Source organism: Nasonia vitripennis (assembly GCF_009193385.2).
Source record: "Nasonia vitripennis strain AsymCx chromosome 4 unlocalized genomic scaffold, Nvit_psr_1.1 chr4_random0010, whole genome shotgun sequence".
NCBI lineage: Eukaryota > Metazoa > Arthropoda > Insecta > Hymenoptera > Pteromalidae > Nasonia > Nasonia vitripennis.
The window spans coordinates 1,954,972-1,981,321 of record NW_022279646.1 but is presented as its reverse complement, the minus strand read 5'-3'; the positions used below and the strand labels follow the sequence as shown (position 1 = coordinate 1,981,321).

General features: G+C 37.1%; 1 protein-coding gene across 24 annotated transcripts in view; it reads right to left on the bottom strand.

The window, feature by feature from the left end:
* The window catches only part of LOC103316326 (serine/threonine-protein kinase PAK 3), a 271,885-nt gene that overhangs the window by 51,765 nt on the left and 193,770 nt on the right, over positions 1-26,350 (bottom strand). For all 24 annotated transcript variants that reach the window (XR_004345306.1, XR_004345308.1, XR_004345307.1 and 21 more), the window contains one exon: positions 4,160-4,945. Coding sequence is in view for 21 of the 24 variants with exons in the window: in XM_031930175.2 (XP_031786035.1) it covers positions 4,160-4,945 (786 nt within the window). In the remaining 3 variants the exon portion in view is untranslated. The remainder of the gene's footprint in view (positions 1-4,159; positions 4,946-26,350) is intronic.

Below are 26,350 nucleotides of genomic sequence, written 5' to 3'. Positions count from 1 at the left end.
TAGAAGAGCAGACAGCCCTTCGGACGCATATAGAGAGAGCCACGTGTACGGGTGCGTCTCCAAGAATCTGAGTGAGATAGAGCGTGCCTGCGTCGCCTATGTTACCGCATTAGCAGTCTACTGCCGAGCCGAACGGTCGCGCTATATAGTCCGCTACACATTGTCACGGCTTTTCTTGATTCCGCGATTTCTAGCTATAGCGTGCGTGCGAAACCAGAGGAGTTGTTGCTGTTACTTCGGCGTCCTTTTGCGTGTCGCCGTGTGGAAGTTCTCCAGTGAAACTGGACACTTGCACCTTTTGTGACGAGATGTGCTGTCAATCGCCGCTTGTCGTCCAGTTGCACATGTAAGTACCGGCTTGATCGTTACAATCTCTCTCTCTCTCTCTCTCTCTCTCTCTCTCTCTCTCTCTCTCTCTCTCTCTCTCTTTCTCCTACTTCGCGCTATTCATGTAATAGAAATTGAAGTTATATGAACTAAACCGTTGACACTACGCTGCCTGTGTGATTTCGCTCCTAACTCTACCCTTTCCCGCGCGTTCCTCTTAGAAGTAATTCGCGATTAAGCTAAGTAGCATAAAATCTCACGACGCCTCTGCGGGCTCACGTGCACGAGGACGAGCACGTACAGCATACTGCGCTACGGGTCAGGCTTCGTACAGCCTGCAAGAAGCCTGCAACGAGCTGCTGAATTTTCTCCTCTTGCTATATGACAGATCAGTGGATACGCCACTAATTTTCTATATACGGGTTATAGAACCCCATTATAATATTCACAGGCATTGGAGAATTTAAAAAAAAAAATGATTAAATAGAATATTTTAATATTATGTAGATATAAATGTTATGGTTGTTGTAATCCTACAATTTACATTACTAGCAAGTTCAGACTCGCTCTGTGCATTCTTTTTATCATATATTTTTTTAATTTACACTTTTTAAGGTTAGAAATTCATACATCTGCACACTTCTTTTAGATAGGATATTACAATTTTAAATGAAAAAAATGTTTAATTAATATTATTTTATTGTTATATTTGTCAATATAATTTATACTGTTATTAAATAATTACAAAGAGTTAGAAAAAATTATTTAATACTTAAAATTCATTTCCATTTCATTCTATAATTTTAAAACTGGTTCTCTGTACTACTAGCCATAACTGCTTTTATAAAATGTTGGCTGTATTGAATCTATTTATTCTCTCGACTCGACGGTAGTTAATTCTCGCGGAACTTTTTTGGAATCGTGCTTTTGATTGGTTAGAGTTTATCAATCCGGCAATCTAATTAGAGCATTTCAAAAACGTTCTACAAGAATGATATGCCATCAAGTGTACATATAATATATAATAGTATATTTTATAATCACACGTCAAATACTTAAATATCACTACAAACAATTTGTAAATCGCGAGCGAAGCGAGCGTTTCTTACTAGTAAATATATTAATCAAAAAATTAATTGTATTCTACTAACAAATAACATTGTACTTATCAACAAAACAACAGGCAAATTTAATAAATACATCAAATTAGGAAAAGAAACAGTAGACAAGGACTACACTAACATCGTAGTCTGTAAGATTGATGGCAATGATTGCGATACCACATACATTGGAATGAATATAAGAGCACTTAAACATGGAAAAAAGAACGCACGTTGCATCAAAAATAAAGATGAAAAATCACTATATGTAACAACGAAGTTCTCTCAGTGTTTTTTTTTTTATTTATATGACATGTTTTTTATTGCAAGTTTAAATTCTGTCAATCTACGACCTTCAAGAAATTGTAACTAATGTACATCCATATTTTTTTAAATGCCTTGATGAGAAAGGATCCATTCTTCGAAACATTGGCGAATAAATAGTGTTCAAATTTACACTTGCTCGAAGAGATTATTTTAATCCTTGCGTTTAAAAATACAACGAACATTAAAGTCCTGAATTATTATAAATTTTTTCAATTCAATCATAGATTATATTTACCATGAATACTTATTTATATGAATAATAATGTTATGTAGTGCAACGGAGAATTTCCGATTTCTTTTGCCACTGTGTACACATAGGGCAAAATGAAGAACGAGACGAGCGACGAGGGATAACCTCACAATATCGCAAAACCGTTTCGACTGCCACTGTGCGCACACAGGGCGATCAAAACCGTTGTTACGCGATGCATTGGGATCGACGTAGCCGTGCGCACACAACTTCGCCGCACCCGAATGAAATCCTAACCTCAAAATTCGTCACCGTTCCGTGATACCGACACCGACCCGATACACCGATGCCGCAACCGCATCATCGTAATTTCACCGTAATTGCGTATATAGTCTCACTGATATATTGTTAACCGCGCTAGTTTAAACAATTCTGATTGTAAAGGCGAAATATTCTTAACAAATCGCATACTGGATTTCTGTTTCAGACGGTATTTGACATTTAAACACCCGTACTATTGTTTTGTTACGAAATATACTTTGCTATTGTTATTGAAATATACAATCAGACTCATTATTTTGGCATAACCACTCAACGCAGACAGCACTGCTAAAACTTACGGAGAACATCAGGGCTGCTGACAGTGAAAAACGGTGACTCACCATTTTGCTACTGATATATGCACAAAGCCTTGATGAGGCAACCGCACCTTTTGGCTCTCTCAAAAAAAAACGAAAGCAGAACATCGAACAGGTTGTCGAGAGACCTCTGTTTTGGGAACTAAAACAGATACGGGCTTGAACTCGTTTGAAGCGCAGGGTTCGCGCCTCTGAAATGTACTCCTGCGAGGTATACGGAAATCGCCTTTGCTATCCAAATTTAAGCTGGTATTTTTAAACTACCTCTAACTGAATCAGTAGTATATCTTCCGAAAGGAGGAACCCCTTGGGGGTTGCGTCCCCCCCTCGGTGGTTAGTTTCTACAGAGTATATAGCTGAACCCTGAGATTTTGGTAGGCTCGGAAGGAGGGCTTCTCACGACAGAATAGAGGAAGGGGTGGCAATGCATCGAGCTGTTACTAGTCAAGTGTTCGAGGTACCACCCGTCATGGTGAAGGGCGAAACTAGTAATCGCAGGCCCCGTAGTCGATCGGGCTCTAGTCGGCTGCGGAGGCTCTAGCTCTGGGGGCGCTCCGGCGTAATCTATGGTTGGCCAATACCAAAACGAGTGGGACGGTCAGAATGTGGTAGCGTTGTGAAACACCTTAGCAAACTCTTTATTGGGAGGATAAACTCAGTGCCACAGGGTCGTTAGCCCTGATTGAAAGATATGTTTAGTATCTCGCCGCCCATCCGAGCGGCCAGTTCCTTTCCCACTTCAAAGGATTGGGCCTCGGTAGGCTGGAGGACGTAAACGCGTGCGTCTACCAGCTACGTTGATCGAGCATATCTCGATCTGTTGTCTCGTGCAAGGAGAATGCGTTGGAAGTGGCGAAGGAAAGGGAAAAGTTGTAAGGCGCGCTGGAGTAACGAAAGCCCCGGCATGTTGTAAGGCGCGGAGTGTTGAACAAAGCTGATTGTGTTGGGAGGAGTTTTCTGAGCAGTGTGTCCGGGGTTAGTAGCGAAAAGGCCCTCCTGGATACCGATTACCGGACTGGAGCCGCGGAAGGCGGGCCTCAACTCGCCAGGGGGCCATGTGGGGAGACCTAGTGCATAGCCCGCATGTAAAATCGCATGGATCATGAATTCTCTTTCGCTCTTTTTTGAGCCAAGGTATAAATTAGGTATAAAGCATGCAGCGCTCTGGCAAAAATCCACCATCAAAATGATTTTAAACGCTGATTTTAAACGCGGGCAAAACCAACAATGGATTCAGATTAAGTGCGGCAAGTACACCAAAATTATGTAAAATACACTGATAAGGAAATTTTTTAACATTTACCAACGTTTATAAATGCGATTTTCAGCGATGTTCTACGATTTCAGTGGATTTAGTCAAAAGTACTCCTCACTTTTTAAGTGTGTTGGTCTATAAGGATAAAATAAACAAATAATAATTCATAGAAAGTTTAACCCAAGTTCTAATATACAAGATGCTAACCCTAAGACCTTGTAAATCACAGTTATGCTTGAATTTATTGTACAAATAGTTACAGTATAAAGAAATATCTATAAATTAAATTAATTGAATATATATATATATATATATCAATTACCTTAGGTCCATATTGTTTTCTTGTAACAACTTCCGGAGCCATCCAGTATGGTGTTCCTACCATAGTTGTACGTTTACTCTGTTCTGGAGAAATTTGAGCACAAAAACCAAAATCAGTTAATTTTACACCTCCATCTAAACCCAACAAAATATTATCAGATTTAATATCTCTATGAATGACTTGATTGCAGTGCAAAAACTCTAACGCCTGAAGAACTTCCCTACAAACTGCTGCGATTTGACCTTCATCCATACAAGTTTCAGTAACAACATCAGTCAAACTTCCACCCGGCAAGTATTCCATTACAACCCATAGTTCTTCACCAACGAGATAACTATCTAAATAATTCACTACGTTAGGATGTTTATTTTCTCTCATTACTAATATTTCATTTATTATCAGTTCTTTTTTAGGTTGTTGTGATAAGTTCATTTGCTTTATAGCTACTTCCATACCAGTCGAACTTTCAATTGCTGTGTAAACAGTTCCTGATGCTCCTTGACCAATTTTCTCCATTTTCGTGTATCTTCGATTTGGATCGCCAACACTTACAATAGTCCGTAACTTTTCTAATATTTCTTCATCCGTCATTTTTTTTTTACGTGATTTATCATTTTGGACACGGGATTGGTCCGTTATTATAGTTGGAGTAGATAGGGCTTGATTTTTGTTACGATCCAAGAGAGCTGATTGATGCGGAACTTGAGGCACACCATTTTTTTGAATCGAACTCGTCGTCAAGGACGACAGAGGTAAAGAATGTCCCTCATCAATTGGTTTCGTGTACTGTACAAAATGAATATAATTATTATAACATGCTCTATTACTCTATATCAATTAATATATACATAAATCAAATTATGACTTTGAACCTAATTCTAACCTTTTCCTGCTCTTATTACATAAAATACATAAAAATAAAATGAAAAAAGGATACTGCTAACTAATATATTAGATTGCTTCCCAAGATAAGTATAGATAAAAATCGATGCCAAGTCTTTGGCACGTAGCTTCCTCTAACAAAATTCATAATTCTAATAGATAAAATATTATTCAAATATACAGTATATAATTGATTATAAAAATACTTTCAATCTTAATTCTTTTACTAAAGGAGCACCCGTCACAATATCAAATCATATAATTTTCATGAAAAAATGTAAACCTCAATATTTTAAATACCATAGAGTCCTCATAACGTTATAAAATCATGAATTTTCTCAAAACATTCTGAACTTCATAAAAATCATAAAAATTGAACGATACGGACAATCTGAAAAATCTTGCAAGAAAAAGTAGTCAATGTTATGCTCTTCTAGGTACACTAATGTTGAATATATTGTATAGATCATATAATAAAAAAAAGCAAAAATATTTTTTCAAAAATTAAAAAATGGCTATAATATGGTCATAAAATGGTCAGAAACATAAAAAAAAATTCCCGATTTCAGAATCAGAAAACATATGCATGTCGAATTTTATTACGATCGATCGCGTTGTTCTAGAATTATGCACATACACAGCCGTCCGCACGGACATTTTCTAAAAACGCATGATTCGTACTCCAATCACCTCCAAATGCGTTCCTCTTAGGAGGAAGCAAAATGTTTTCAGATAGTTTTTTCCACAAAAATTAATGGTTTAATAGGGAACATTGTAAGGAAAGTAAACGAAAGTAAACAAAGTAAAGCTGGAAATAAAATTGAATTTTCACTTTAAATTAAAAAATAAACAACACTTGTACTTTTCAAGCAGACATATATTATTATAACTCATGACTGTTTATTTTGAAAGCGATAGATTCTTATTATTTAATTAGCAGATAAATTAGCAGTGTGGTCGATCTCGAGAGCCTAACGAAGAAAAAGTAGGTAATATTTCCGTATTGATGAAGTCAAAAAATGTAACTATTACAAAGCTTCCTCTAGGAGAAAGCAAAATGGAGAATAAAATCGGATTTCAGTGATTAGCTGATAACTCAAAAACGAATCGCTAGAATCATTTGAAATTTGAACAGCAATTAGGTTTTGCTATGGTAAATCTATCTACACTATATTCAAATTTTCTATTTGGTCAATTTTGAAAAAACCCTCTAAAACTCGTAAAAACAAACAAATTGAATCTATTTTACAGTAGAAATGTTCTTTGAATGTAAATCATTAAGGTTACTGAAAACAATGTCAAATGTATGACACTTTAATTAGTTGTTTACAATAAAAGAACTTTTTTTGCATTTATTCTACAAAACTTAATGTATTTTATAAATGAAAAACTATTTAATGATATGGGTACATATGATAAAAATATACATTCCTACTAAAAAACATTTTTAAGATTTGGTCCAGGTAGATTGGAAGCTGTTAAAACAATTTAAAAAAAATAGACGCAATTAATTAATTTTTTTATATATTTTTAACATATATTATGACACACACACACACGCACACACACACACATATATATATATATATATATATATATATATATATATATATACATGGATGAATAGATTATTTTAAAATTGGTCCAGATAGTGGGGATGCTGCGATTAAATATTTGTGCAGATATGCTGTTTTTTTATAGCTATCTATTTGTAAATATGAGATGACGAAAGCTTTATGTATTCGTGCATATCATAAGATGTCATCAGTAAATTAGGTCAAAATAAAAGGGATGCTGCGATTAAATATTTGTGCAGATATAATTTTGTTTTTAAGTTATTTGTTTATGAATATAAAATTACGATTTATGTATTCATGTATATCACAAAATGTTATCTGCAGATTCGATTTACATAAAAGGGATGCTGCAAATAATTACTCGTGCAGATATAATCGTTTTAAGTTTTGTGTTCGTGACATATAATGACGAATGCTGTAATTTGTAACGTGGCAGTTCGACTGCACGTTACAAGTGGAAAATTTGCGCCGCGCAATAGAGAGGCGACGGCAACCTCCCAACGTGGCAGGTCGAGCCGCGAGTAGGCGCGGAGAAGGGGGGGTAGTTCGCGAGGGGAGCGCGCGCAGCGCTGGCCCCGCGGCCACGTGTTACCGCGTCGCGAGAGCTCGGCCTCTTTTGCTCCGCAACGCTGCTACCGATAGGACGTCTGCGCTGCTCACCGAGGTTTTCCATTGTCTCGTGACACCTGTACCCGTGCGCCATTACAGCTCGCCTTCGCTCTCGCTATCGTAGCAAGTAAGTAAAAGTGTACTTAGCGTGCGAATAAATTAGTGCGGCTATGCCTCGGATGAACGCGTCGCGACACGGTTAGTGGCAAGGGCGGCGAGCCGAGTGCCGTGAGGTCTCGTCGCCTGTTGCGAATGTTGTAAGCTCTCGTTTTTCCTCGCTATCGTTCCTTTCACGCTACCGTTACCCTCCGCTCAAGCTACCGTTTGTCTTTTTCACGCTCTCGCTCTCGCACAATTCCTCGCTATCGTTACCCATGTAGTGTGCATATTTCCTAGCCATCGCTCTCCTCTCGTATTGTACCTCCCCGCTATCGTTTCCTCATCCCCGCTATTCCTATCAGCTACCGATTACTGTGTGTTACCGAGCTACCGTTAGTAAGTAAGTTAGCGATTAGGTTAGGTTAGTTATTATTAGAGTTTCCGTTAAATAACTGTTAGAATGCACGAGTGTGCGCGGAGAGGACGGGCAAGTGTTGTGTGTCGTCGCGCGGTCGTGTCGAGGTCGTCACATCGTGAAGTGGTTTTCGGGGATTTATTATAGTAGTACGGGTTTTTCACGACGCGGTATATGGGAAAATAAGCGTCTGATGGGCCGGGGAAATCGCAGAACTCGCGAGAATACGCCGCGACGGACGCGCTGGTCGTCGGGGCCGGTAGACGATCAGAGAGGCGAGGCGGGTATTCGCCCGCACCGACAAGTCGGTGGACGGCGCGCTGACGAGCGTGGCGGTGGCGTCGATTGTTCGGTAGGCGCGGGTGATCTCCCCGGAAGGAGGTTAGAATTATTAAAATCGTTGCGTGGCCGCGTGTAGAAATTCGCTCTTACTCACGATGACCTCGATTCGGCGGCGTGACGTGCCGCATAGTAGTTTAGTTAATCTATTATTCGTGCATATATGCTCTTTTTTTTAAGCTATGTGTTTGTGAATATGAAATGACGAATGCCGTATGGTTTCATGCATATTGCAAAATGTAATCTGCAGTTTTGGTCAAGATCGAAAGAATGCTGCGAATAAGTTTTTGTGCAGATATGATCTCTCTTCCAAAGCTATGTGTTTGTGAATATAAAATGACTAATGCTGAATGCATTTATGGATATCACAAGATGCTATCTGCAGATTTGATCTTAATGAAAAGGATGCTGCGAATAATTATTTCTGCAGATATGATCTTTTTTTCAAAGCTATGTGAATATGAAATGACAAAAATCGTTATGTAATTATTTTCTTTATATGAAGAGCACTTACACGAGTTTATCAGTAGAGAAAGAGAAATTAATATTAAACAATATCAATTTATTCAAATAAACCGTAACTCATAATCAAATAGATATTTTAAACAAATATTACCATAAATTATAGGCTTTCATTAATGTATTATATATCCCTGGTAGCAAATGGCCGATAAGTTCTGGCCCGTTCCCTAGCGACTCAATAGAAATGAAACCCAGAATCCGTTGAGAAATATGCGTAGTTTCTACGCTAAAACCCGAGTAGCAGAAGTTCTCTTAAGTTTTTGCGCATGCGCGTACGGTTCAGGCCAAGCACAGGCATACTAGAAGTATATGACGCGTATTGTAGAGGCTGTCTGCTATGTTATACAGCAGAATATGTTGAATGATGAATATTTAGCCTATTAATTCATCTAGAATGATTTTGAAGGGAAAATATGACATTCAAAGTGCCCATTAGAGTGAAAACCTAACCCTACACATGCATACTGTCATATATGACAGTATATACAAGCATGCTGTACGGACTGACTTTGTGTTATTCAAGTGCAATTACTGTGTGCAAAGAGTCATCGATGCTCAAAGTCACCAATGATGAGGTTTGCACAGGTATTTCAATCTCATCAGTATGCGAGTGCAGTCACTGTCAACCACTAAATCTTTCATAATCATGCTAAATCCGTGGTATTAAAGTTTGATATCTGTTCTTTTGCATTAAGACTTGTTAAATTATTTAGAAACAGCCTGCCATCTCAGTTTTCACTTAACATTCTTGGTTCGGCTTTGCACCCTGAATCCTATGGCTTTGGCGGCAAAAATACAGGTGGGTCCATACATGAAAGTTGAATTCAAATCATCTAGAATGAATTCGACTCAATATATTGTTACAACATGCCAACATAAATTAAGTTGCGAAATTTCAGCTCTCTAAGTATGATAGTTTTTAAATTAGAGCCAAAATAAAATTGTGAAAAAAGTAATCGAAATCAATAAAAATTTGATTTTGCTCTCACTTGAAAACTATCATACCTAGAGGGCTAAAATTTTGCAACTTAATTTGTATTGGCATGTTGAAACAGTATATTAAGTTGAATTCATTCTAACTGATATGAATTCTACTTTCATGTACAAAGCTGTATTTTTTGACGCCGAACCCATAGGGTGATAAGCCAAACCAAGACTGCTAAGTAAAAACTGATATGGCAGTCTGTTTCTAAGTAATTGAACAAGTCTTAATGCAAAAGAACAGACATCTACCCTTGATATTATGGATTTACCATGATTATGAGAGATTTGGTCGTTGAGAGCAACTGGCTCGCATACTGATGAGTTTGAAATATCTGTGCAAACCTTATCATCGGTGACTTTGAGCACATTGATGACACTTTTTACACAGTAATTGTACTTGAATAATACAAGTTAGTTAGTACACAATGCTGTACTAACTGTCATGTATGAGAGCATGCGCATGTTAGGGTTAGGTTTTCGCTATTAATGTGCACCTTAAAAATCAAGTTTACCCTTCAAAAAACATTATATATATATATATATATATATATATATATATATATATATATATCCTATAAATTCATTTACATTGTTTTTTGAAGGGGAAACTTTATATATATATATATATATATATATATATATATATATATATATATATATTCATCAATTTATGAATATTTTCAAACAATGTCAATGCAGAGCAGGATCATTGGTGTAAAAAGTAAGGTTATATGAACAAATCATAGTGGAGAAAAAATTCTACCGAGATTTCTTCCAGTAATCATATTAGCTTTATCGGGGTTTTCATCTAGATTCTACTCTGGAAACCTGCTAGATTTGAAAATCTCGATAGCTTTCAGGTACTTTCTCGAAAACGCTGCTACCAGGGATGTTTACTATAATATTTAAATATATTTTTGTTCGGGTTATGTAAGAGCGGGAAGGGGAATTCTGAATTTCGCGCTGTACCGCGACGAGCGCTGCAGTTAGAGCGGTCGAGCGCATGCGCGCGCTGATGTGGGCCACTCCCGTTTGCGCGGGCTCCGGCGCGCGGGAGCACGTGCAGTTCAGATCTGACAGCTCCTCTCGAGTAGTCAGTCGACATTGCGCTTTTGTACTTGCGATTGCCTCTTTATAAATTGCGTGCGAATAGAGTCGTCATCATCGTCCTTTTCAGGACGATCGACACTCTTTATTGTATTACCGTGCATTGCGCAGTGTGTGTGCATTTTGCGTGCGGTGTGCGGATTGTGTAAATTCTTCGAGTATTGGAACTTCGGCCACGTGCGAGCTTCCTCGCCGTGTCGATCTCCACCCGGCGATTGCTACCTACGCGGCAGGGCTGAAAAAGCCTGCCGGTGGTCCAGGATTGGTTCCCTCGAGACGTCGAGGCGTCCTGCGACCGAGGAAGGTGCATCCCACCAACGTGCGGCCAGGGCTTTAAGTCGCGCCGTCCACGTCTCGTTCTGCGAATAAGGTAGGAGAGCTCACCAGCGTGCGAAAGGTACCTCGCAGCGATAGGATTAAGCTACTTGCGTTTCTTTCTCTGTTGTTGTCTATAGCAGAGTCTCTCTTTTTTTGTATAAGCGTACATTGTAATTGCATTTTTCTCTTTTTGTTTAGTCTATCCTAGAGTAACTTTTCTTTTTATAATTTCCTTATTTCTAAAATAAAGCTATAGGCTTGTCCCCGCCTTTCTCTCTACTCCGTGAGAGTTTTTACGCCGAGGCAAGACGTCTTATTTCTCCCGCGAAATTCATTGTGTTTTGCGTTGATTTATTCACCCAAACTTCCCTCACTCATTCCACCATTTTAATTATATATATATATATATATATATACACACACACACTCTCTCTCTCTCTCTCTCTCTCTCTCTCTCTCTCTCTCTCTCTCTCTCTCTCTCTCTCTCTCTCTCTCTCTCTCTCTCTCTCTCTCTCTCTCTCTCTCTCTCTCTCTCTCTCTCTCTCTCTCTCTCTCTAGAATTAGACAGTTTGAGGAGTTTGCATACATCCATATAACGAACTCAAAGTAATATATCTTTGTCCTATCGGATACGTAGATTCATAAAAAATAGTCCATTTCGGTATATATGTCGAATTAGCCAAGATATGCTACGATAGGCAGTTTGAGGAGCTGAAATTTCCTCAAAGTGCCTACATTATCTACAGACGATTTTTTTAAACAGAACATTATTTGCCATACCAGCATTTGAATTGTTCACAAAAAATTAACGAATAGAGTATAAAAGTTTGAGTCTACATGTCTACCACCGGATTACGACGATACTGAGTTTATAGGATAGGTCTGTAACTTCGGAGTGATCATAGTATTAAACTTGATATAAAACCTTTTGGGTAGTAAAACCCTCTAGATAAGTTCAAACATTAATGTGTTAAATCGCTTTAGGCAGTTTTTCGATTTTTATAATTTTACTTTTGGTTGGAGATCGCAGGTCAGATCTTACCTGAGATTTTTCAATAGGGCGGATCTACTTATATACCACCAAATTACAACTATAGAATTTTAGATGAAATATGTGACGTGTATTTGAAAACTGTAAATTTGGACTTCTAGCGCGTCTAGAGTCGCTGAACGTATCTTGTGAGATGTGAAGGGGAAAAACAGCGTCCCGGTCAGTAGCATAAGATCGACCAAGCATCCCACATGTGCAGTGGACTCTTAATGTTTACTTTTTACTATTCTAACCTTTCTATTTTTTTTTTAAATAAAGTGTTTTATTGAGTTTATTCATTATTTTTTATGTTTTTTGTTGTTTTTTCTATATTTGCACTGTGTACGTGACTTGCGATGTAGACGTGACTGAATCGAATCTAGCTGTACTGAAAGCAGATAAGCAGAATTTTAATTATTGATAGAGGCGGGCAAAACATTAAACGACGATTTAAGCGAAGAAATGGAAAGCGCTGAAGAGTACAAAAAAAGTACAAGTTGATAAAAGTAAAGATCGTGCAAATTGCTGAAGAGTGAAATCGAAACATTTAGCGGTAACCCGAAAAAATTTGTGAAGTTTTGGTATTCCTTAACAAACTTTAAAGACAATGATACTTTCTCAGAAGACAAGTTTGATTTTCTGCAACAGTCCATGGTACAACATTCGTGAGCAAGTGAATATGTAGACAGTTTTGCCGCCCATGGCTAATAATTATCCGAAGATGATAAAAGGACTGAAAACTAGGTTTAGTGTAAGGATTTGCTTGTGGAAATCTATACATGCGCAAATTATTGAAACTAGCGATAACCAAGTCCAAATGCAAGTTACCGAGCATTTACGATAAACTTAAGACACAATCACACTTGATTGATTCGCTAGGAGTCACGATGGACACATGTTCAGCAATACTATTCCTCCTAGTAAAATTATCTTTACCAGCAGATATTCATCGAGCGTAGTAGCGAATGGGCAATGGCGGCGCGGACGCTGAGGCGCATCTAAAAAGTATCATGAAGTTCCTGGAAAAAAAGTACAGAACAAGTTGTGGATTTAGATGGAAATAAAGGCACGGAGTCATCACGTGAACAGGCAGAGCCATCGGTCGATAGAGCAGGGAAGAAGAACATGCAGAACTTGAAAGCTAACGGTGTTGACATCGACCCTGAACTGCTTACAGTGAAGGATGCAAACGTGATTGCTGCTTCAACGTGTGCCTTTTGACAAAAACAACATAAAAACGCGATCTGTAAAAACACTAAACAATTCAAGCTTGATACAAAACAATCTATAGCCAAAGAAAAGCTCAAAACGGACAAAGGCAATCGGGAGCTCCCTGGAACAGATACTTGCCAGACCATAACCTGGGCATCCGTCAAGACATAATTTCCACGACGCATAAAATTATGCGTAAGAATCAAAGTTGACATAAGTTTCTCTTATATTTTAAATATAAATTTTCAACTATTTTAAGACAATTAATATAATTTTAAGATCATATCCAATAAAAGAGCGATAAGACTTTATTTCCATGACCTTTATCATTATTGCTAGAATAACACTGTAGGCAGGCGATCCTCGTCAATTAAATTATGTAACTACTTATAAACACTATTTAATTATATCCAATAGACAATCTACAAGACCATACTTTCACGACCTTGATCGTTTTTGGTAAAATAACATTACATCTGCGCAATCCTCGTAAATTGAATTATTTAATAACAATCTTATCCCTAGTAAATGAAAAAAGGTTCGACAAACGTCAAGAAGTCTGAGGATATTAGAACTGTAAGTTTCAATAAAGCACGTCCTAAAAAAAAAAATTATCATTCTGGAGAGCATTTCAAGATGGATGTCTGTCAAATTGACGTTCCTAATGCTAAAAAAAAATATTGCGAGTAAAATCCCAGTGACTTACATAATTAAATAACAAACACCGTAGCTCTACGTAATGCTTTAATCCTTTTTAATAATAATCATTCTAAAGAGCATTTTTCGATAAACCTCTGTCAAATTATTGTTTTCAATGCTCGAAGAATGCATATTCCGACAAAAATAGTAGTGACTAACATAACTGAATAGTGTATGAAGACCTGGAATATTAATTTATTGCAACAATAAACTGGATGCATATGAAATAGAGCTTTTAACATTAAATGGAATGGTGTATGAACCTCTGAGTGAACATTGTTGACCCTAGATAATGTCAAAAGGTTAACAAGCTCCGTAGCTCTACTAAATGGTTTAATCCTTTTTAATAATAATCATTCTGGAGCGCATTTTACGATAGTTGTCTGTTAAATAATTGTTTTTAATGTTTGAAGAATACATATTGCGACAAAAATAGTAGTGACTGACATAATTGAATAGTGCATGAAGACCTGGAATATTAATTTATTGCAAAAATAAACTTGATGCATATGAATAAAAGCTTTTTAAAAATTAATGGAATTGTGTTCATAGATTAAACCTTTGACTAGAGCTACAGAGCTTGTTAACCTTTCGACATTTTCTAGGGTTAACATTGTTTACTCAGAAGTTCATACTTCTGAGTAAAGAATGTTGTCCCTGGCAAAGTCAAAAGGTTAACAAGCTCCATAGCTCTACTAGAAGGTTTAATCCTTCTTAATAATAATCTTTCGAAAGAGCATTTTACGATGGATGTCTGTCAAAATTATGTTTTTAATGCTTGAAGAATACATATTGCAACAAAATTGTAGTTACTAACATAATTGAATAGTGTATGAACCTCTGAGTGAACATTGTTGACCCTAGATGAATGTCAAAAGGTTAACAAGCTCCGTAGCTCTACTAAATGATTTAATCCTTTAATCATAGTGCATTAATAGCGGAGTTGGTGAAAGATAGACCCGATGTAGACGTGACTGAATCGAATCTAGCTGTACTGGAAGCAGATAAGCAGAATTTTAATTATTGATAGAGGCGGGCAAAACATTAAACGACGATATAAGCGAAGAAATGGAAAGCGCTGAAGAGTACAAAAAAAGTACAAGTTGATAAAAGTAAAGATCGTGCTAATTGCTGAAGAGTGAAAGAGAAAGAAAGAGAAAGAAAGAGAAAGAGAAGAGAGATATTTTTAATGCTCGAAGAATGCATATTCCGACAAAAATAGTAGTGACTAACATAACTGAATAGTGTATGAAGACCTGGAATATTAATTTATTGCAACAATAAACTGGATGCATATGAAATAGAGCTTTTAACATTAAATGGAATGGTGTATGAACCTCTGAGTGAACATTGTTGACCCTAGATAATGTCAAAAGGTTAACAAGCTCCGTAGCTCTACTAAATGGTTTAATCCTTTTTAATAATAATCATTCTGGAGCGCATTTTACGATAGTTGTCTGTTAAATAATTGTTTTTAATGTTTGAAGAATACATATTGCGACAAAAATAGTAGTGACTGACATAATTGAATAGTGCATGAAGACCTGGAATATTAATTTATTGCAAAAATAAACTTGATGCATATGAATAAAAGCTTTTTAAAAATTAATGGAATTGTGTTCATAGATTAAACCTTTGACTAGAGCTACAGAGCTTGTTAACCTTTCGACATTTTCTAGGGTTAACATTGTTTACTCAGAAGTTCATACTTCTGAGTAAAGAATGTTGTCCCTGGCAAAGTCAAAAGGTTAACAAGCTCCATAGCTCTACTAGAAGGTTTAATCCTTCTTAATAATAATCTTTCGAAAGAGCATTTTACGATGGATGTCTGTCAAAATTATGTTTTTAATGCTTGAAGAATACATATTGCAACAAAATTGTAGTTACTAACATAATTGAATAGTGTATGAACCTCTGAGTGAACATTGTTGACCCTAGATGAATGTCAAAAGGTTAACAAGCTCCGTAGCTCTACTAAATGATTTAATCCTTTAATCATAGTGCATTAATAGCGGAGTTGGTGAAAGATAGACCCGATGTAGACGTGACTGAATCGAATCTAGCTGTACTGGAAGCAGATAAGCAGAATTTTAATTATTGATAGAGGCGGGCAAAACATTAAACGACGATATAAGCGAAGAAATGGAAAGCGCTGAAGAGTACAAAAAAAGTACAAGTTGATAAAAGTAAAGATCGTGCTAATTGCTGAAGAGTGAAAGAGAAAGAAAGAGAAAGAAAGAGAAAGAGAAGAGAGATATTTTTAATGCTTGAAGAATACATATTGCGACAAAAATCGTAGTGACTAACATAACTGAATAGTGTATGAAGACCTGGAATATTAATTTATTGCAAAAATAAACTTGACGCACATGAAATGGAGCATTTAACATTAAATGGAATGGTGTATGTACCTCTGAGTGAACATCCTTTTTAATAATAATCATTCTGGAGCGCATTTTACAATGGTTGTCTGTTAAATAATTGTTTTTAATGCTTGACGAATAAATATCGCGACAAAAATCGTAGTGACTAACATAATTGAATAGTGTACGAAGACCTGGGATGTAAATTTATTGCAAAAAATAAACTTATCGCCTGGGACCTTTTAAAGGGCGCGTACGAAAGAAAGAGGATACTCGTGCCCGAACACCTGGATGCGATCTTTGATAGTCCGGCATTAACGAACTCTTCGTCGAAGAGTCTAAACGCGATCGTGGACGCCATACGCCAACACCTAAACGCGTTAAAATCATTAGAATTCGGGCTTTCAAAAAGACGTTGCCGGCAGATATTAGAATAAAATGGGAGGAGTCCTTGTCACTGGACGTCATCCCGACTCTCGAGGACTTTTATACGTTCATCGGGGGAATCATCAGCTCCACTCGGTGAACTTTAACTCCACTTTAACTCCACTTTATCACCACTGATTTTGCGCGCAAGCTAAAATTGCCAATGCGCGCATGCTCGATTCCTATTGGCGCAATAAATGAGATGCAAACTACTTAGAAAAGTAGCATCGAAGTGAGATTCCGCTCTTTACACAGTAACCTTGCAAAAGGCTTAACTTTTCTCACGGTTCCTAAAATCACGGATATGACACCCAATGAGCCGTTTCCTCGCGAGTCGAAATTCCCGCCAACCTACGGTTAGCTGACCCACAGTTTCGCACGCCTCGACCAGTCGACATGCTCATAGGTTCAGGAGCAACTTTATCCCTGCTCTCAGTCGCGCAAATCAATCTCTCCCGGAACGGCTGCAACTTATATTTACAAAAGACGCAGCTGGGATAGGTTGTGGTAGGCGGCACAAATGACGCAAATAATTCCACGGCGGGTTGTAATTTAACTGAATTACGCAATCTGAAGGAGCGGGTTTGGGCTATAGATGACATTTCCAATGAGCCAAATGAAGCAACAGCCGACAAGGCTTGCGAAGCGCGTTATAAGAAAACTACGACCCGAAACGCGGACGGACGGTACGTGGTGCGATTATTTTTTCACAACGGCCAACCCGTTTTCGGTGACACACGAACGCGAGCGTTCCAGCGTTTTCGCGCCCTTGAAAGAAAGTTCGCTAAGAGACCGGGTTTAAAAATTGACTACGGTAAGGTTATGCAAGAATACATCAATTTAGGACATATGACATTGGTGTATGATTAGAGCTTAGATGGTTATTACTTGCCTCATCACGAGATTCCGAAAACTTCTCAGCGCCACAACTAAAATTCGTGTAGTATTTGTAACACCCTGTACAAGCTCCACAAAAAATTTATAAATATTAAATACTAAATTATATGAAACAACATTTTAGATTATACAAGAGCATCTTAGGTTCCCCCACTCCAAATACGAAGCTACGCGCCACAGCTGACAGCTGAGCTCAAAGCAGCAGTACAACAGCAGCGCCACGAGCCAGCAAGCAGCAAGAAAGTGAGAGAAAAATTAAAGATTATAATGAGAGTAGGAGTAGAGAACGAACGGCGGGGCGACGTGCGCATTATATTATAAGTGTGTAAATGATTTTTGTATATAGGTGTGAATGAGTGTGTGCAAATATAAATGCGATAGTTTTTCAGGCGGCTCGATTCCCCCTCTCTCCGTGGCCTATAAAAGGACCCGCACAACCCGTACTAACTCACTAGCTCCAGCGCAACTCAAGCGCCTAGTCTCTTTTCAAGAGCAACTCACGCCTTGAGAAGATAAACGACTTAGAATTATTTCGAATCGTTTCTATACATATAAAATTTCGAGTCAGGCACGATATCGTATCTTAAAGCGTATCAGTCCTACATAAATTCAAAGACTTGTCAAACACTTATAAAAATTTTGAACTAAAGCAGATAACGCAAATTCAAGCGTATCTACTTAAAATCTTATTTGTAAAAATCAAAGCGGATTTATTAATTTATTTTGTGACACAGAATATATGTAACGATTAATGCAATATTCTTATCCTTATTTATAATTTGAATATATTTATTTTGTTATAAAAACTTTTATTATTGAAATGAATTTCCACTACCTGGTATCCCGGACCTGTCTTATATGATAATAATACACTACTATGTATAATTACTCTCCTATTTATGATCTGTTATCAAAATTCGGACGTAGATCCGTAAATGATTACTGCTCTTCTCTAAAATTTAAAATCTCATACGCGCTACGGACCGAAAAGAGTCGTGACCGTTTCAAGCTTTATTTAAAAAGTTTTATGCAAAATTATATTTTAAGGTTTGCGCTGCAATCGCATGAGTACGACGAAGTACGCGTAAACATCTGTTCGTATTTCCAAGATTTTTGAAAAACAAAAAGTTTGATCGAACTTGATTTTTCTTTTGCAAACTTGATTCAAAAAGTTTTATGTAATAGAAAAACAGTGTTTTTTGGGACGACATCTCCTTAAATATCATCACAATTAATTTGTCAATCACGAGCGAAGCGAGCGTTTTTTGCTAGTAACTAAATTAATAACGCAAGAGTAAGTGAACGCGTGTGCAGCTGCTTACCTAATTTTCCTGGATTTTACGTATAATTAGGTTTTTTGCGAATGAGATTCTTTGTTTCAACAGTAATAATATCAAAGTGCTTTATGTATAGATAATAAGCAAGGTTTTATTCGGTTTATAGATCTTTCAGATTCTGTGTGTGAACTCCAGAGCATAAGTTTAAGATTAGGTAGGCGCCATAGAAGTACGTAAGAAGAAAAGTGCAGCTTCCTCATAAGCGGCGAAAATAGTGGCAAGAGAACGAAGGAGATGAAGAAGGACAAAAGGGAAGGCAAGGTAAAGGGCTTGCAATCTACGCTGGACGACAAAGTAACCACAAGGTAGGTCGCTTTTCAAGTTAAAGAGGATGAGGAAACAGTGAAAAAAAGGCAAAGGCAGCGAAAAGACGGACCGTAAACTAAAGAAAGAATTCAAGAAAGAGATCTTGCAAGAGCTAAAGATGATAAAAAAGGAGAAGCTGGAGATGGATAAGGTAAATTCAGACTTATAAGCAACAATGAAAGATGTAAATAAAAAAGCGGTAGGTTAGAAAAGAGAAAGTTAACGATTAAAACAGAATAGAAATCGATATAAGAGAGCGCGTATTCATCCTGTTGCGATGAGGATGCGAGAGATAGCACTAGGAGCTCATTAAGCGCCTCGGCTGAGAGCTTGAGAAGCGGTCAGTTGGCGTGAAGCGATAAGAGCCCGTTCGTCTTGTCAGAGAAAAAAGAATCTAGTATAAAAAGAATTGTTTATGAAAACGATAAGTTAGAAAGAAAGGATAATGTTGTGATTAGAGCGGTAGAGCCTTAGGGAAATAACACGGTGGAATAGATGAAAGAATGGTTTAAGGACAAGACTCAGAGGATCAAATGTATTCATAGAAAATTATTTGAATCTTGACGCAAAAAAATAAAAATAGATACACAAATGAGTGAAAGAAAAAAGGGGCTAAATTTAAAAATAAATTAGAAAAGGTACAAGAAGAATTTCTGTGAATAATACTTAGATGGGAAATGGGAAGAGAGATAAATAATTGAAAAAGAATTGGAAGAAACTGAAAAGAAATTGAATAACAAATTCAAGGAGACTGTAGGTAATAGGCACAAGGAAGATAGGAATCAGAATTTGTTTTCAACGTAAATCGAGAATGGAGTGAACAAAATATAAAGAGGGACAATACTGAGAAAAGGACCTAATGGAAAGAGGTAATAACGTAAAGTTAATCTACTTGAATGAAGCAGGTATTTTAGTCAAGGACAAAGCTATATCAAGATATATATCAATTACAGTCCAGTTTTATGTAGGAAATTATACCTGCAAAAAAAGGCAAAAAGAGATAGAGCATAGTGCGAATTTTTGATAGGTTTAAGAAAAGAATGGATTGAGGATAGGAACGTTAGCAATTGAGTAGTAGAAAAAGGTCTACTTTAGACGAGTAAGAGTGAGAGGTTTCAATAATCAGTATAATAATAGAAGATGATTTTAATCTAAGAATAGGTGAAGAGGGAGGACTTGTAGAATAGACAGATAAAATACAAGAAGTAGATAATGGTAAGACTGTAGGAGAAATGGGAAAGAAATTTACTTATATAGATATAGGAAGAGAAAATACCATTATAGATTACATTGTAGTTAACGAGACAATAAAAGACAGAATTCAGAAAAAGATAGAATCATGTTAGGCGCCAATTAGTTCATTAGTTGATAAAGACCACAAAAAAGAGGCTTCCACGGATTAACAGTTACGAGGTCATGTAAGAGAATAGGTTAAGAAAAAACGTTATATCGTAAAATAAAGAAGCGATTGAAATTTTTTAAAATAGAACCAATTATTCAAAATGAATAGAGAGAAAAGAGAACTCGACGGAAATAAGATTTGAGTATGTTAAGAAAATAGTTAATGAAGCAGTGACAAGAAAGGAAATAAAAATCAAAAAATGGGAATTAGACAGTAACAGATGGTGGGATCAAGAGTGTCCAAATTAGAAGAGAAAGGTTGTTTAAGTACATAGGATTTAGAAAAAAGGCTAGAAAGCAAGATAAAGTATCTAAGCGAAATAAGGGAACAGAGAAATTTATAGGAAGAAAGCAAAAGAATTGCAAGGAAAAGAAGAGTAAAAGTTTGAAATAATACATATAATGACCCTTTTTTCATGCCATAAAGTAACGTAGAAAATCGTTTATTCCAAGCGTGTGTAAAAAAGTTTATACTCCTGCTGTAAGATGGAAACAATAATCATTTTTCCTCGAGGAAAAAAAAGCCATTTTTCCTCGCTGTAATAGTACATTATGCAATCAGGGACTAAAGGCGTTAATCATTTCCGCAGGTGAATTTACTACCCGAGCGAAGCAAGCACTTTGTTCTCTCAAAAGTGGGACTTAGGTCAATACAAATAAAATATAATAATAAACAATAGGTCAATACACATAAAATTTTCAAAATTTCAAAAAGTTTCTAAAAATTAATTTCTTTTCAACTTTTAAAAATTTCAAAAAATTAAAAAATTTTCATCTTGCATTTGCGGGAATAAACTAATTTTATTCCCTTATTCGCGGAAATAAAGTAATTTTATTCCCTTATTCGCGGGAATAAAGTAATTTTATTCCCTTATTCGCGAGAATAAAGTAAGTTTATTCTTTCATAATAGTATATTGTGTACCAAGGGCGTAAAGTGGGCTTTTTTAGGCCGAGTGTGTTGTTTGCAGTACGAGTCAGCCCGAGCCGCAGTCAGATCGCATAACCTGCACGTAGCCGACGACACAGTAACCTCGAGTCACAGCATTAAGGAAGTGCTTCGTATGTCGCCATCTTTAGATGCCCCGCGAAGTATTTCCTCTCAAAAATCAACTTTCAAAATTGATTTAAAATAAAATAAATACGAAGGGTGTGACGTGGCCAATCTGGGGTGAGAACTCGCGCCTCAACCCCGTCCCGAAGCCTCGACACTATTATTTTTCTGTAGATCTCGGAAGGAGTTCCGCGAGGATTCCGCTGTTCGGGTTACAGCGGTGTCTAAGGGGACAGAAATCACAACTCTCTAAATTCTCTTTACCCTCTTTATTCACTCGGATTCGGCTGACACTCTCGGCCGTCGGCTTCGCGACCGACTCGTCTGGTACGATCGCTTGCGCTCGCGTCCCGCACGTTCTAGCGCTCACTCACTCTCTCTCTCTCTCTCTCTCTCTCTCTCTCTCTCTCTCTCTCTCTCTCTCTCTCTCTCGCACACTTTGCCCTCACGGCCTGTTCTTCTGCCCGCCAATAAAGCAGGTCCCCGCTGCTTCCGCGGCGCCCCTCCGACCGAGCTGCGACTCTCCCTTCTCTCGAGCCAATGCTGGCGCGCGATTCCTCGAACCGCACCCGCGCGGCAGTAGTAATTAAGCCGGTATGGGGAGACATAACAAATGACGTCATCACTGGCGCATCTTTATCTTATCATGTCAACAAGTCATAAAGATAAGGTGTCATGTTTCTAAACAGGTAATTAAGATAAGGGTATCATGTTTATACACGTGTAATTAAGATAAAGATATCATGTTTACATAAACAAAGAAGATATCTTTACCACAATAATAAACAATGACGGTACTTTACAAGTAATAAAGATAAGATAAGGTATCATGTTTATAAACAGTTAATTAAGATAAGGATATCTTCATTATACGTGTGTAATTAAGATATCATGTTTACATAAACAATACATGATACTTTTTTTTATTATGAAAACAGGTAATAAAGATAAGGTATCGCCAACGTCTTAAGCATTTATCTTGTAAACAATTAAGATAAATATGGATTGTTACTGACATCATGTACACCTCTTATGACGTCATAAGATAATGAGATTTTTATGTATGATGAGTTTTTAGTACGTTTATAGAAATATTGTGGTCCTAAAAAGGACCGATTTTAATTGATAAATAAAAGTCTTAGAATAAGACTTTATTGTTGCTATCCCCAATCAGTGTTGTTGTGTTCTTGATATTTGGAATCTTTATTTGCTTCCTTGTGAGGACAATAACTCCTGTACCCTTCTTTTTCGGGAATGATCCAGTATTGGAAGAATATTGAGGTAGATACTTTTGGAACCCAGAAGCCGGTTTATATTTCACTTCCTCTCGACCTGAACCTTCTTTCTTCTTCTTCTCCATATTGTGTTTGTCCATATTACGATTATGACCCGTCAAGTGTACGCGAAGCAATGAGAACATACTTATGCACAGTTGATATTTATAGAGAGTCGTAAGGAGTGGTAGTAGGGTGGGAGGTTTAGATGATGTCACAAAAAGTGAATATTTTAATATTTTCTGGTTTATTACAAGATAGGAAGACATATGTACAAAGCGTAATGACAAAAAATAGCATGTATATTTATACTTTAATTATGGCAGTATAAATGTCTTTATATATATATCAAACAATTGAAAAGCAGCTATTTCACATAAGATTATATTTAAAATTATTTCCTCAATAGTATCTTTAAACTTGTCGTGAATTATAATTTTAATATTTTCAGTGTATAAAGTATAATATTGTTGAAACATCTCATACGTCTTTAGTATAGAATTAGAGTCTTTCTCAATACCATCGTTTTTAATACAGTCAATTATAAACTTCTTAGTATGAGAAACAGTTTCATTCACTTTATCAACACACTCTTCAAGTTTACTCATACGTTCGTCAATACACTGTGAGACAATTTTTAACCCGTCAAAAGTGACTTGCTGCATGCATATCGATGGTTGATGATAAGCTGTTTTTTGTTTCTTTGCTCGTGGTGGTTGATGACGTAGATTCTCACCATCAGTAACAGTAGCAGCAGCACCAGTGTAGTCATTGAAATGGGAAGCACTAACTGTATGCAGTACATCATCGTCAATCAAAAGATTTGGAAAGATGGATGTTCCGACAGGTCTTTCTTCTATCAATATGGATTTGGTATTGTATTAAGTAGTAAACATCAGATCATGATTTTCCATGTACACCTTCGTTGGTCGAGCGTATTCACTTTGGAATCTGTACGCATCTTGGAAATAGCAATTTATAAGATCAAAGTAATTCTTGAAGACCTTCCAGCTAGATGCATCAAATTTGACGGATTTAAAACATGTTGTAGACGTTGAGAGTTTCACCACTGGTCGATAGCTTCCCTGGTAACTTTCTAAGCCAAGACTAACGCATTTCGAGTTTGACTTATTCATGGCGTAGGACGTGGAGAGCAGCATATTTGGCAGAACGTTCTGCAAACGAGACGGAGCACTGACACTTGATTGGGCCATGGTACGAAAAACAAGAGGCACACTATACAGAGTTACACTTAGCAAACGATCTCTCAAACTTTCACGAAAGAACTGATGGAGCTCACTCTTCAAGCTCTTTTATACATTTTACCCCCCACTACCTCAAAGTAAAATGATCGAATGCGGTGGGGAGAGATTTACTGCGCGTGTATTCTCAGAACTTCACAAAGGAAGTATCATATTCGTTAACCGTCAAAGGCTACGGTTACATGTCTCCGAGTTTTTAAGAACAGGATGTTTACTCTACTACTACTACAACCGTCAGTTTTATCAGCTTCTCTTTCTCTTACAGATAAAGATTGAAATGGAATATAAAACTAAACAGTAAATATCACCGGATGTTAGTATTATAACCGTTAATAAATGCAGATGTATATGTACTTAGAACTATACAGCGAGGTGTGATGCAACAGGAAAAAATATATCATAGTACTACAGTATGGAATTAAAGGAATGAGTAAGGCTCTATAAATGAAAACATTTTTTATATTATGAAAGATTACACTTTATTCATATTTTTTACTACATGATATCTGACGATTATTATTATTACTTTACATACATTCTCGAAGTACATGTTTGATTACAAAATCCTGAGCCGCGCGAGGCTTCACTTCCAAACCTCCTAACATCTTTCGAGCGTACACGATGATTATTATTTCGTAACAGCTTTTTATAGAACGATACAACTACGGCATCATTTTTTCGTGAATCTCGCGAGAACTTATGACAAAACGCCCGTAAGTTAGGTAGCCATATGGTAAAGGAACATAACACAATACTGGCCACACACCTGTGAATCAAAACTTTGCAACTTTTTTTTATTCCACTGATACCGCTTGCAATTTCTTTTGAGTCGTTTAAGATGATGTTGGGACATTGGTGGTTGTCCGTAACTGTATGTTCCATAACCGTTTGAGTCTATGTAGATAGCAATCCAATGTGTTCCTTTCTTCGTATGATCATCTGTATTAGCTATGATGGCCGCGGGGTATTCCAAAACGTTTGGAATTCTATCCGCAGCATACACGCCAACTGTCTTGACGGTTAACGGGTCAAGAGCTTTTGCAGTACAATGCATCACTCAATTTCTGTGCAGAATCTTGCGTTATACCTTCAGCTATAGAGTGTAACCACTTTCGTAGCACATATGCATGATTGAGAGCACAATCACGACTGGAGTTTACAGTCCCCAGGAATCTCCAATTGTCATGACCGCGTGTAAAAATACGTATAGCCACTTTGGCTATTTGTTGTAAATGATACTGTAGTTGTTCAATGGTGATGTCACCTTCATGCCAACGAATTCCATGAAAATGATTAGAGATGTAGTCGTTAGTTCTTTTAAGTCCAGTTGCAAGTTCTTCAAATCTATGGGGTTCCTTAACTATCCAATGTTGGACGACTCTGTGCTCTAAACCAAGTACACCAACTTCTTTAGGTGTAAACTTGTTGTTACGGTCTCTCAAACCCTGAATATTGATAACGTAATCCATGATACTATAAAAAATTGACACAGTCGATCCAAACTCGCTCACTTCTCAAACGTCACTGAGAGTATGACGTTTAGCTTTTTTGCTCATCTATAGCATAGAGGCGCTGCTGTTGCTTCTTTCCCCATCCCTCTTCTCCTTCTCCACCTTCTCCTCTTACTTTTCCATCGCTTTAACGGTATTATGCATTAAAATCCGTTATTATTTGCCTACTTGAATCTATTTCCAAGACATTGTCGTATTCGGCGTAAATTATACAATTGATTGTAGATTCAAGTGCTCTTTCAAATTTTACCTCTACACGAACACTGCCGTGCTTGATTAAATTCCAATGAGAAACTGAATTTGCTGATAAATCAGGCGTTAGATCAAAAGCAAATAATGTATACCCTTCATCGTAGTCCGATCGTGAGATAATTAATGCTTCGTTTAGAAAATGAATTCCAGTCCCAGAATATAGTGTATGAAACGAGTCGATAAATAATTGACTTTCACCCGTAAATCGAGGCTGCAATGGTTTGCTGGGAATCTGGACACCATCCACATAAAGAGAAATATAGTTTATATTAAAATGTTGGAACTTAAATGGATTAAACTTTCTATTTCCATTGAAT